This window comes from Phalacrocorax aristotelis, chromosome 25 (genome assembly GCF_949628215.1).
Source record: "Phalacrocorax aristotelis chromosome 25, bGulAri2.1, whole genome shotgun sequence".
NCBI lineage: Eukaryota > Metazoa > Chordata > Aves > Suliformes > Phalacrocoracidae > Phalacrocorax > Phalacrocorax aristotelis.
The window spans coordinates 1,582,963-1,595,071 of NC_134300.1; the positions used below are offsets into that span (position 1 = coordinate 1,582,963).

General features: G+C 62.5%; 2 protein-coding genes across 11 annotated transcripts; one reads left to right on the forward strand and one right to left on the reverse strand.

Moving 5' to 3' along the window:
* Positions 1-675: 675 nt before the first annotated feature.
* Positions 676-9,081, reverse strand: RHBG (Rh family B glycoprotein). Of its 10 annotated transcripts, none has more exons than XM_075075095.1 (11): positions 6,827-9,081; positions 5,193-5,379; positions 4,621-4,771; positions 4,344-4,410; positions 3,874-4,040; positions 3,511-3,648; positions 3,214-3,347; positions 2,932-3,053; positions 2,522-2,595; positions 2,210-2,291; positions 1,780-2,031 (listed from the first exon to the last, which is right to left on the reverse strand). In XM_075075095.1, the coding sequence occupies exons 1-10, from the start codon at positions 7,005-7,007 to the stop codon at positions 2,226-2,228; spliced, it is 1,287 nt and encodes a 428-aa protein (XP_074931196.1). In that variant the 5' UTR covers positions 7,008-9,081; the 3' UTR covers positions 1,780-2,031; positions 2,210-2,225. The 10 variants fall into 10 exon arrangements, with proteins under 10 accessions (XP_074931190.1, XP_074931189.1, XP_074931192.1 ...); XM_075075092.1 differs by having other exon boundaries at positions 4,344-4,491; XM_075075091.1 differs by having other exon boundaries at positions 1,741-2,291; positions 4,344-4,491.
* A 75-nt stretch (positions 9,082-9,156) lies between these two features.
* Positions 9,157-11,947, forward strand: HAPLN2 (hyaluronan and proteoglycan link protein 2). The gene is made up of 6 exons (XM_075075098.1): positions 9,157-9,499; positions 9,724-9,837; positions 10,087-10,437; positions 10,653-10,769; positions 10,880-11,065; positions 11,192-11,947. The coding sequence occupies exons 2-6, from the start codon at positions 9,750-9,752 to the stop codon at positions 11,473-11,475; spliced, it is 1,026 nt and encodes a 341-aa protein (XP_074931199.1). The 5' UTR covers positions 9,157-9,499; positions 9,724-9,749; the 3' UTR covers positions 11,476-11,947.
* Positions 11,948-12,109: the final 162 nt, after the last annotated feature.

A 12,109-nucleotide genomic window follows, 5' to 3' on the forward strand; every position in this document is an offset into this window, starting at 1 on the left:
AAAACATAACAGCCTTTCAGAGGGGACGGGAGGCCGGGCGAGGGGAGGAGGAGGGAGGTCCATTTCACACCCGACCCCTACGTCTGGGGGTCTCGCAATGATCTCACTGGAGGGGCTTTTCTTCCCGTCGCAGTGGGTTGCTTTTGAAACGTGCTGCGAGGAGATCAAAAAGGGGAAAGGGGCTGCCTGGGAAAGAGGAGGAGAGGTGGGAGGGGGTGGCGCGGGGCCGGGGGTGAGCCCCGCACCCCAGGCTGGGGGGTGGCGACTGGAGCCTGGCACCCCCTTGCTGGGGCACCAGCCGTCGTGTCGCTTCTCCCTCTCGCATCCCTCCTCTAATGCGGCCCCGGGGAGCGGTGCATGCCACGGGGACGTGGGCACGTGGCACGTGTGTGTCCCCCCCCCCGCCACCCAAGCGTGGAGTGGGGCTGGGGTCTCTGCGCGGAGCAGGGACAGCAGAAACCCTCCCCGGGGAATGGAGCTGCGTGGCCCGCTTGTCTGTGTTTTGTCGTGGAAATTCAGTGGCCCCAAAGCGTTTAGCAGATATGTTGATTTCGCCAGGTTTTCTGTAGCAAACTGAAACTGGAAAAGTTAAAGTGAATGGTTTGATTTATACCAAAGTGAGTCGTCTTGAATTTCTGCTGCAGAGCAATGCTTCACACTCCAGGTTTTCTCTCATTTGATTTAATTCCTTTTAGAAAGGATAAAAAGCCCTGTTTAAAAGTGATGTTTTATGGGCAGCCTGCACCCAAATGACTTTTATTCACTTTTTGCCTCTTTGATGCAATCATTTTAAAAAACCTTTGTGTTTCAACGGCTACACGTATTAAAACAAGATGGTCCTGAATGCGGCCACTTTGGTTGGGTAGCGAATCGCTCACCCCAAACCTCACTGCGCTGGCCCTGGGCCCCCTGACCCCTCTGCGAAGGATGGGGATGTGGCCCCCTCCCCGGGGGATGGTGCTGGCAGCTGGGGACCCCTGTGCCTGCGGGAACCCCACATGGCAAGCGCCGGAGTCTGGCGCCGGAGGTGTGAAAGCGTCTGGCAGCCGCCCCTGGGCTCCCGAGAGGTGGGTCCCCCCCAGGCCTCCTCCCACTGGGGACCCCCAGCACAGCCACCATCGCCCCTCCGGCAGCCCTTTGGGGCTGCACCCTTGCTCCAGGTGCTGCAGGACCCGCCTTGGCTTCGCTCGAGCTGCCACGGTCCCAGGGTGCTCGAACGAGCTCCTGGGCAGGAGGTTTGGGGGCTGCTGCCCACACCCAGGGCAGGCAGGCAGGGTGAGAGCCTCTCGGGGTGGGGGCATGTGGAGCCGGGGTGCTGGGTGCTGCTGGGGGTCCTGGAGAGCAGGGGGACCTGGGGACTGCAATGGCCAGGGGAACATCCCTCTCCCAACAGGGCTGAGTGCTGCGGGGCACTCTCCTGCTTTGAGGAGGGGGGCTTTTTCTTGGCCTGGCCAAGTCCCCGGTGCAAGGCGATGGGTGGTAAGGGGAAGGCAGGGGTCACCCCTGTGCTGGGGACCCCGGTGTCACCCTGCTCTTGCCCCTGGGTGCTGGTTGCTCAGGGCTGTCGCACCCTCTGGTGGCCACGGCTCCAGGAGGGTACCCCCCTCGGTGGGGGGACGATGGCGGGGATGGAACAACGGTGAAACCCACAGCATCCGTCTTTAGGGTGAAGGGGGGTCCCGGGGGCTTTGCTTTCCTCCCCTGAAGGAAACCTGAAGGAAACTCAGCCAGCAAAGCCAGGCAGGTGCTGTGTGAATTCACTGGCAAATCCTAAAGCTACAAAAGATCTATATGATTTAATTGTTGTGTGCAAAAGTGTCCGTAGCAAGTCTTTGCTGCTCTCTGTGGAGCCTGGTACACCCCTTCCCCAACACAGCCCCCTCATTGCCTTCCTCTCTTTGGAAAGCAATGGATGGGGAAACTGAGGCACGGAGCAGAGACTGAGCCAAGTCTGGACACCCTGAGGCGTCCCTGGAGCAAGCCGGGCCGCTCCCACTGCAAGCACCCATACCACTGCAGCACCTCTTCACCCTGCAAAGGCCCGTGGGCACCCGGCTGCTCCCAAAACCTTTGGGACCAGGAGCTGGGCCCCACATGGGGACCAGGCTGGCTGTCTCCAGAGCAGGCTGCTGGGAAATTCAGGCTGCCAGAAGCTGCCCAGCCCTGGCAATGCCGGCAGAGGGTTGAGCCCGGTGGTGCAGGACCTCACCGAGGGGTCGGGGTCATTACACCAAGGTGCTGGTGCCCAGCTCCTTTCTGCTCGCCCCAGGGTCGCATCCTTCCTCAGCCACCTGCGGAGGAAGACGCAGAGACACGGAGAGGGGCAGAAATGGGCCCTGCTCGGGGCAAATCAGGACTGGATGGGGGAGGACCTGGGGGGCTTTAATTAAGCCGTGTCCCACCCCAAACGCTGCTGCTAGAGGAGGCAGGGCACAGGCAGCCAGGGAAGGAGCATCCAACCCCTGCAGCTGCCTGAGCCCCGTAAACCCCTTTTTTACCAGCAACCCCACCCCCGCTTTACCTCCCAGAGGACCGTGTTTTCCAGGTACCGCGTGTCCGAGGGAGACCTCAGCCCCTTCATTTGCAGGACGGCTCCTGAGGATGCCGAAAGCCGGGCGAGGGCGGCTGAGAGCCGGGCGGCCGGTCCAGCCCGGCTCCTCTCGCCGGGCTTCCCCTGACATCTAGCGGCAGCGCTGGGCTGGGCTGCGGGGAGCCCCGGCCCCGGGGGGAGCCCCGGCCCCGGCCCCGGGGGGAGCCCCAGCCTCGGCCCCGAGGGGCGGGTTTGCGCAGCGCCGAGCACTGCCGGGCTCTGACCCCCCCCCCCCCAGCTGATAGGGAGGGTCTGCTTTGGGGCTGCTCCTGGTTTTTCCCCCAAATCCATCAATATCCCTTCGCAGCCTCCATCCCATCCCACCCGGAGGCTAAACTCACCCGTGAGGCTGCCCCCGAGCGCGGCGAGCAGCAGGGTGACGGGCAGGGCGCAGAGCTGGCAGAGCGCCTGGTCGCTGGCTGTCCGGCTGCCCTGGGCCACCAGCGGGAACACGAGCTCCAGTCTGCAAACAGGAGACAGGTTTTTGGGGAGCTTGTTCTCCTGGGCAGGGAAATGTGGTTGCTGTAACGGAGGGTGCACGGAGCATCCTCGATTTCAGGGGTTGTGGTGGCCCCAGTTTGGTGCGTGGGGTCACTGGCACCCCTAAATCCGGCTCTTCTCACCTGCCACCATAAGCATCTGCAGTGGCCAGTGCCGCCAGCAGCGTCCCCAGCAAGGCACCCAGGATCCCCGGCAGCCCGTGGATGTTGTGAACCCCACATGTGTCCTGGGTTTTCAGCCTGGAGCGCAGGACGGGCTGGAGAGAGCGTTAAGGAGGAGCCGGGGTTCGGACGGGCATTGCTTGCCCAGGGAGGCTGCGCTGCAGCTCGGGGTTTGAAGGTTTGGGAGCTTCAAGTTGTCAAAGCAGGGTGCTCCCCTGAGCTGGGACTGGTGTCCTCGGCTGTGCCGGGGCGACTCACCGTGAGGAATCTGAAGCCGAGTGGGGGGATCAGGCCGGCCAGAAACCCTGCGCTGAGGGCCCCGAAGGGGGTGACGAGCATCTCCCCAGCCATACCCATCATGGCCACGCTGGCCAAGGTGGCATCCTGGATCTGAACCTGATGGAACAAGGCATGGTAGGGGGGAATTGGCCGCATGGAGGGCACCAGTATGGGGCCTGGGGGCGGGGTTGGGCTTCCTCGGGTATCAAACTGGGTCTTAACGAACCTAAGAAAGCCTAACGGGCATCCCCTTTTGCCCCGGGTGTATTCATGCTCGCCATCCCTGTAGGACAGGACTTGGGCTGTTCACGAGACTTGGGTTTGTCCCGGGGGAGGACCTACCATCCGCAGGGTGCTCTCCTCGTAGAGGACAGGCGAGAGGACAAAGGTGGCCAGGGTGCTCGCCGCCAGCGAGAAGTACGCATTGAGCAGTGCCCAGGGCTCCGTGTTGTCACGGGCTGTGGTGGCTGAGGTGAAGCTGGGCCAGAAGATCCACAGGTAGATGGTTCCTGCGGGGAAGGGGAACAGGCAGGTTTTGATGTTGGGGTTGATCCCTCATGGGAAAGAAACTTCTTGCTAGTACCAAGAGATGCCAGCGGCTGCAGCTTGCAGTGCGGGAGGCTCGGGTTGGACTCGAGGAAAAGCTTTTTCCTGGAGAGTGTGGTGTAGCCCTAGGACAGGCCCCCCGGGAGGTGGAAAACCTCTGCCCTTGATGGTTTGCAGGGCTCTGCTGGTCAAAGCCACAGCCACACTGTCCTAATGTTGGTGACCATGTCTGTGACTCCGGCGTTGGAGGATTTGAGCTCCCATACCGACCACAGCAAAGACATCTGGCTGGTGCCCCGCGTCCTGCTGCTCTTTCCTCTTGTCCCTGTGGGGCTGGTGCAAGATCCGTGAAACCAACAAGCCAAAATAAGCACCAAAGGTGTGGACGGTCAAGGAACCCCCGCTGTCGCTTACCTGGAGAGTACAGAAAAATGCTGTGCAGGAAGCGGGGTTTGTCTCTACAGATAAGGCGGGTCTTGACAGGAGGAGCCTAAACCCATGTTTACCCCCTTTCTGGTGGGCTCCCCCCAAACAGTGACTCACCCCCATGAGACTGAGCAGGATGTATTCGTTGAGAGCGAAGAGGGTGACTCCCAGCAGGGTCAGCAGCAGCATCTGGATGGGGTTTACCCTGCCCAGAAGAGCCCCGGAGGAGACCAGAACGGCTGCGGTGCAGAAGTCGGCACTGACCATGCTGGGAAGGAGAGGGAAGGCGTGGGGCTGGACCCAGCGCTGCTGGGGGGGGAGCGCGGGAGCTGGGGAGAGCAGGGTTTGAGGGGGGGACGGGAGCTGAGCCTGCAGCCCAGACCCTGCGTCCCACCGCCCCTGCAAGCTGAACAGGCAGCCCGAGCCTTGCGGTGTTGGTGACAAAGGGACAGCTGAGCTTGAGGCAGGTGGGGGCCGGTGTGCCCCCCTGAATGCCTCCTGTAGCGTGGGGCAGTACCCGCATGGCCCTCACTAGTGTGGTACGCAAATAACCCAGAAGCCTGGTCCTACTTGTCCTCATAACCCTCCTCCAAAGCAGAGCTGCGAGTTTTACAGAGGAGGGAGCCAGTGTGCCAGGGTTGGGCCTGGGACGATGACGGCTGGGAAGCAGCAGCTCCCTCCCGCCTTACCTCTGAGCTCCCACATAAATTTTGCCATTCAGGAAGAAGTATAAAAACCCCTGGATCAATACGGCCCACTGGACGGCGAAGGCCACGATGAGGATGCTGATGGCCACGCTGCCGGGCCCATAGCGGCCGAGGAAGGCCATGAGGAGCCCGAAGCCAAGGAGAGCTTGGAGGTGGACATCCCGGAAACCTGGTGGAGGAGAGGCAGAAGGATGGGTCTGGAGGCATCAAGGGCAGGCAGCCACCCCCCTGCCTGCTGGTCCCCATGAGGGGGCGCAGCCACCCCCTGCTCGAACAGGTTTGGGGGAGCTGAAGGCTTCAGCTGATATAAATCAGCCTTGCTCCACCCACGTGTCTCTGGAACCGTGGTGGATCTGCCCTTGGATCTCCCTTGGAGATCTCCAGCAGAGAACATGAGCGGTTGCTGCTTGTGCTAGTGACGGGTAAAGCCATATACGCCAGGTAAAGCCATATACGCCTGGCGTGGCCCCCGACACCCTTTGTAGTGGCTCCTGGCCACCCTCTTTACAGCCGCCCTGTGCAGACACCTCGGTACATGCACGTGGTTCACCCTGCAGCCCAGAAACCTCTTGGGGTGGCCGAGAGCCATCTGCACCCATCACACCAGCATGAAGGTGGGTCTGAGACGTCAGCCACCCCCCGGGACCTCTCCGCTGCTCCTGAAAACATCACGTCCTGCTTCATGGGACAAGAGGACCAGAAGAGTGAACAGAAAAATGGGACCAGTCTAGTACCATTTGGTGGCAAATCAGAGGAGGAGGGAGCTGATTTTCGCTGGGGCTAAATGCCCTTTGCACCCCTCAGCCATGCCGAGAGCTGTGTCCCATCCTTCCCCATGCGCCGGAGCCGTGAGTCACTGCCTGCGCCGGGTGGGGTGATGTGGGCAGGCGAAACCGGGAGAACCTGCCTGCTGCCTGCCGGGCAGCCCGGCTGGGCTCAGCTCCCCTCCCTCGGCCACGGCGCTGCGGAGGTGCCTTTCGAATCGCCTGCCTTGCCTCGGAAAAGCCGGGGCCAAGCCCTCATCCCCCAGCCAAGGATGAGTTTTGCAGCGATGCCCGACACGCAGGAGGATGCTCCCGGCGGGTGCAGAGCCCCAACCCCGCGTTAGCCACCGTGGCCGCACCGAGGGAGCTGAATCCTCTGTGGAAGGGGCTTGGTGCAAATCCCTTGGCACCGCAAAACTTCTCACTGGGAAGCTTTGCAGACCCCAAAGTGGCAGGAGCAGCTGCCGTGCTCCATGCCTGCGGATGGGAGGATAATCCCAGGTTTATCACTGCACCGAGTGATCCCCTCTGCGCTCCAGCTGCTGAAACGCATGTCCTAGACCCAAATATCCCTGTTTCCAGCCTAGCTTTGCCCAAGCATGTGGGAAATCCTTGCAGCACGTCCGCTTTCCACCCACCAACCCCTCCTCGGGAGGATGCATCGGTACCCCAACCCTATGGCTTGATGTTCCCCCTCCTCTGTTTTACTCTGGAGTCCAAACTAGAGCTGGACGGTGTGACAGGTCTGCAGCTTGGAGCTAACACGGTGACATCCCGTGTCACCCCCCCCAGCAATGCCTGGGGACCAGGTAGAGCCGCTCTCTGCACCCACCCGGGGCCGGGGGTACTCACGGGGGTGCTGAAAACCCGAGTCCTGGTTTCTCCAGCTGCAGTTCAGCTGCTGGGAGCAGAGGCCAGGGCTGCTCTCTGGGCTGTACCGGACAAAGACGGCAAAAAGGATGATGGTGAGGATTTGAAGGAGGAAGCACAGCCCGGAGAGCCGGAGCCTTGAGGCAGCAGTGTGCTCAGGCATGTTGTGGGGTGGCCGGGACAGTCAAACCCCCCCCGAAATCGGGGAGACACGAGGAGAAGCGCGCTGGAGCTGCAAACTCCGCCTGCCCGGGCCGCTGCCAGGTCCTGCCTTCGCCTCGGTACTTCCCAAGGGCGGAAGAGCCGGCCGGGAGCAGGATGGTGCTGCCAACACGGAAACCCCGGGGCTGGCTGCCCCGGCACGCCTCGGCACCTGGTTTTGCCACTTCAGGGAGCTTGGGCTGCCTGTGCTGGGGGACCACGGGGGGCTTTTGGTGCCTGCATCCATCTCGGCTGCGCGCCAGAGGGTCAGGGTGGGATTTGACCTGCAGGGAGAGCTGTGGCTGGGGGATGCCCGAGGTTTCAACCTTCCCGGAGGTTTGGCACAGGAGAAATGTGATGGTTTGGGGGGATCAGGTCAGCCAGAGGGGACGGGAGGTGGTGCAGCGAACACAGTGGGACTGACCCGCTGCAGAGGTGCGGGGCTCCAGCAAGCTCAGCAAAGCCAGGTTTAAACTACCGAGTCAGTGGGAAAAATGATGGTTCAGGGGGACTTCGGTGAAGAGGTTATCTGTGGGGAGGAGGAGGAGAAGCCGAGCCTTGAAAATCACGGGTGGGGAGCAGAGTCAGGGGGTGCTGTCAGCAACCCGTGCCAGGAGAGGTTGGGGGGGCTGGAACACGAGGGTTTCCTTTGCTTTTCTTTGGCTGCTTCTGCTTTTGCAGAGAGGTGTTTGTAACGCACCAAGAGCGGGTACAAAGCCCAAAAAGGGAGAGGAAGGGAAAAGGAGCCGAGAAGTAGAACAGCCTGCATTTGGGAAGTGGCTCCAGTAACTCCTTTCCGCAGCACGAGGCCAAATTATGATCTCAGATCAGCAGCATCGGGCTGGGGTCATGCCCTGACGCCAACGGGATGGGGAAAGGGAATGAGTCACTTTTGGAGGCCCCGGCAAGTGTCCTGCTTCAGGCTGTGGTTTTGTGGGAGCCGAGGGGTGTAGCTATTGCCTTCACTTGGGAAAAATGCACGAAACAACTCAGCTTGTTGGTGGTACCACGGAGCTGGGAAACAGCATCCTCCAGCCGAGGAGCCCCGAGCCACTGCCCGGGGCCAGGCGCTGCTGGGAGGGGTCGGGGTCCGCTTTTGCCACCGTGGGCATGGGAAGGAGCAGGGAGTGTGATGGAGGGGGATCGTGGATGCTCTCTGAACAGCCACAGACCCACACGTAACTGTGGGGAGCTGCGGGAGAGGAACGTGCAGTGCTGCTGCTGCTCAGCCTTTCTCTGCGTGGGGAGAGAAAAGCTCTGGCCATATTTTGCCCATTAAAATAAGCCAAAACACTGATTATTTTGAGGTGGGAGGACCTCACAGGCTTCCAGTCCAGCCTGCTGGCATCAGAGTGAGGGCAGGTTATTGCACTAACCCCTCCGTACAAGCAGCCAAATCTGAACAGGGGCTGGGAGCGGGCTGGGGGCAAGGGGCCGGGGAGCCAGTGCACACCCCAGCGCCGCTTCCCCCCAGGGAGGTTTGTTTTCTGTGCCGTGCGTGCCACGGCGAAGCCGGGATCACTGTGTCCTTTGGTGCTGGGGACAGACGCTGCTTGTCTTGTGTTTCCTTTGAGAAGAGCTTCCTCCATCCCTGGAGATGGACCCTGGGGGAGGGAGAAGATAAGGGAGCCCAGAACACAGCCCCATTGTGTGGCCTTGTTTTGCTCCCGGCAGCATCCCGGCCCCAAGGTGACGATGGGGAAGCCTCTCCGATGCCTTTTTGCAGGGCAGGATAAGGCCGGTGGGACGCAAGAGTGGCTGGACCCCCCTTGCACAACCCGCAGGAGCCAGGAAGGATGGGAGCAGCATCCCCCCCCTCTGGAGACTTGAAGAAGGGGCCATGAAATTAACCATTTCCCTGACGTCTGCGGGAGCACGGGGGGCCGATGCCGAGGGAAGGCTTTGCCGGCCCGAGGGGCTGCCGGAGCCCTGTGCGGTGCTGCATTTTCCCTGAATTCCCCAATGCTGTGGTCTGCAAATAAAGGGATGTTTGTTAGCCGGGTGCTGTTTTGCCGAGCAGAACAATAAAGAGAAAGACACTCACAATGGGAAATTGTGCTTCCTCCTCCCCGTGCGTTCCTCGGGGAGGTGTTGGGGGGGGTGGAAAAAGAGAAGAAAGCGGGAAGAGACGGTGACAGGGCAGGGAGCGAGGGCACGGCCGGCGCTCGCCGCTCCCGCACGCCATGGGAGCAGGCACCGAGGGACCACGAGGCCGCAGGGCTGCGGGGACGCTGCCAGCGCCGGGACGGTGACAGGGCAGGGGCTGGCTGGGAGCACCTGCTCGCCGCCTCCTGCGTCTCCGTGTCCCCTCTTCCCGGCAGCACTGCGACGCAGCTTTGACCTTTCCAGAGCCCTTGGCCCCACGATGGGGCGGCTGTGACGGAGACGGGTCGCGGCGGGTGCTGGAGGCGTTGGATGGGAACGGTGGCTCCCCGGAGGACGTGGCTGGGGACGGTAAGAGGTGCGGGGTGCCGGGGAGGAGGGGAGGCACATTCTCTTGGCTCGGCCTCCTGCGAGGGGATGTCCCCTTTGCACAGTAAATGTCGGTGAGCCCCCAACGGGGCAGGGCCATCCGTCGGCCCCATGGCATCCCCAGCAGCAAGACCTGCAGATGTCCCCCGCCACGTCCTCCAGTCCCCACCGAAGCCAGGGTGCCTGACCCCTGCGCTTCCCCCCAGGCACCATCGTCCCCCCAGCTCTAAGGATGCACCAGCTTCTCCTGCTTGGCTCCCTCTGGCTCTTGGCAGCACCCCCGGCATCAAGCATCTTCCAGCGGCCGACGGGGAGCCCGGGTAGGGAGCAGGGCCTGGGGGGAGGACTAGGGACTGGAGGAGGGAGGTGATGCTGGGGGTGGGGGTGTCCAGCCAGGGCAGGGGCTGAGCTGTACATCCCAGGGGTTGCAGGAGCAGGGAAAAGGGGTCAGGATGGGTGATGGAAACCAGGCTGGAGATGCCAGTGATGGTCATCGGGTTGAAGGGGTGGTGGGGCCACAGCAAGGCTCCACCATGAGCCGACGCTGAGGCTGCCCAGGTGTGCCGCAGCCCCCCCACGCCTGCAGTACCTGCTGGAGCCCCTCCACACCGCGGTGCACACGCAGAGGGGTGCCACGGCCACCCTGCCCTGTGTCCTGCGAGCCCTGCCCCGCAACTACCGGGTGAAGTGGAGCAAGGTGGAGCCAGCCAACTACCGGGAGAACATCATCATCATCACCAACGGGCTGTACCACAAGAACTACGGGCCGCTGAGCCCTCGGGTGCACCTGCGGCACAGCCACCGCTACGATGCCTCGCTCACCATCACCGACGTGGCTCTGGAGGACGAGGGATGCTACCGCTGCCAGCTCGTCAACGGGCTGGAGGATGAGAGCGTCTCACTCACGCTGTACCTTGAAGGTGAGGCTGGGCTCCCTCCCACCACATCCCCCAAGGATATGGGGGAGAGTGGAGAGGGGACCCCGGACTGGACAGGGGGTCCATGGGGTGCCTCCACCCCTCGTGTCCCCTGCGCCCCAGCCTTATCATCAGCACCAAATCCCTGGGGATGATAAGCCAAAGCCTCCTCGGGGAGAGCATCTCCTTCACCCTCCGTCCCTGTCTCTGTCCCCCAGGCGTTGTCTTCCCCTACCAGCCCAGCAACGGGCGCTACAAATTCAACTACCATGAAGCCAAGCGAGCCTGCGAGCAGCAGGACTCCCGCCTCGCCACCTACCAGCAGCTCTACAAAGGTGAAGCATCCAAGATTAAAAAAACCTCATCCGCCCCCAAAATGTGCCTCGCTGGGCACGGGAGCAGGGAGGAGGGAAGTGTCAGTGCTGAACCGCCTCTTGCTCCGCAGCCTGGACGGAGGGTCTGGACTGGTGCAACGCCGGCTGGATTCTCGACGGGACTGTCCACTACCCCATCATCAATTCGCGGGAGCCGTGCGGCGGCCGCCTCCTCCTGCCGGGTGTCCGGACCTACGGGGCCAGGGACAAGCAGAAGGACCGATTCGATGCTTTCTGCTTCACCTCTGCTCTTCAAGGTAGTGCTGGGGTCCCCCGTCCCTCCCACCGAACCCCGATGCCCACCCGGATTTGCAGCCGGGCTGGGGTTGTTCCCAGGTTATCCGTGGTGGCCGCTCACCCACCGTGTCCCCATCCACCCCCAGGCGAGGTCTTCTTCATCCGGGGCCACCTGAACTTCAAGGAGGCCGGGCAAGCATGCCGCAACCACGGGGCTGCCATCGCCAAAGTGGGGCAGCTCTACTCTGCCTGGAAGTTTTCCCAGCTGGATCTCTGCAACGGGGGGTGGCTGGCAGACGGCAGCGTGCGGTACCCTATCATCACCCCCCGCGAACGCTGCGGGGGGCTGCCGGACCCCGGCGTCCGCAGCTTCGGCTTTCCCAGCAAGGAGCTGCGGACTTACGGCACCTACTGCTTCACGAGGGAGTAGGAACGCTGGGAGGAGAGGTGGGCTGAGCGGAGGGGACGGTGGTGGGATGCCGGCCCTCGTCACCCAGGTGGAGGGCTTGAGGCAGGGGATGATGGGGGGGGGACCTTCCAGTGATTTCAGGTGGTCCGTGCATCCTCCAGTGGAGCGGTAGAGCCAGGTTTGGGTGCTCGGTGCATCATCTGATGGAGCTGCTCCCCACACTCCAGCCTGCTTTGGGGCTTGGTGGGTGCTCGGGGCTTGCTGGAGAAGCCAGACCCATCACTGGGCCAGGAAGGGGGTCTAATCCAGCCCCCCCAGCAGGCAGCACAGGCTCCCCATTCCCCAACCTTGCTGCGTCTCCCACCCCGTCCTCGCTCCCCGCGGCCACGAGGACTCTGGCTGGTGCAAGCGCACTGGAGGGCCGGGCATTAACGAGCGTGACTAATGGAGTTTCGCCTTCTCGATTAATAAAGCAACGGTAAAGCTGCACGGCAAAGCCATGCTCTGGCCTGGCCTCTGCCCCCCGGCACTGTCTGGCCTCTTGACGAGGGGAATTTGACAAGGACTTTCTGTCCAAGCAGGGGGGCAGCCAGCGTGGGACCCCCCCCGGCCACCCTGTCCTGGGGGTTATTGGCGTTCCTGGCTCCGCGTACTG

Excerpts from the sequence above, each read along its gene's own strand:
- RHBG (XM_075075087.1), bottom strand. The coding sequence starts at position 7,007 with ATGCCTGAGCACACTGCTGCCTCAAGGCTCCGGCTCTCCGGGCTGTGC. Across the intron at positions 4,492-4,620 it reads TCCTGCTCAGTCTCATGGGG|GTAAGCGACAGCGGGGGTTC; the intron begins GTGAGTCACTGT and ends TGTACTCTCCAG. Across the intron at positions 3,348-3,510 it reads TCGGCTTCAGATTCCTCACG|CCCGTCCTGCGCTCCAGGCT; the intron begins GTGAGTCGCCCC and ends CGCTCTCTCCAG.
- HAPLN2 (XM_075075098.1), top strand. The coding sequence starts at position 9,750 with ATGCACCAGCTTCTCCTGCTTGGCTCCCTCTGGCTCTTGGCAGCACCC. Across the intron at positions 9,838-10,086 it reads GCGGCCGACGGGGAGCCCGG|CCCCCCCACGCCTGCAGTAC; the intron begins GTAGGGAGCAGG and ends GGTGTGCCGCAG. Across the intron at positions 10,770-10,879 it reads CTACCAGCAGCTCTACAAAG|CCTGGACGGAGGGTCTGGAC; the intron begins GTGAAGCATCCA and ends CTTGCTCCGCAG.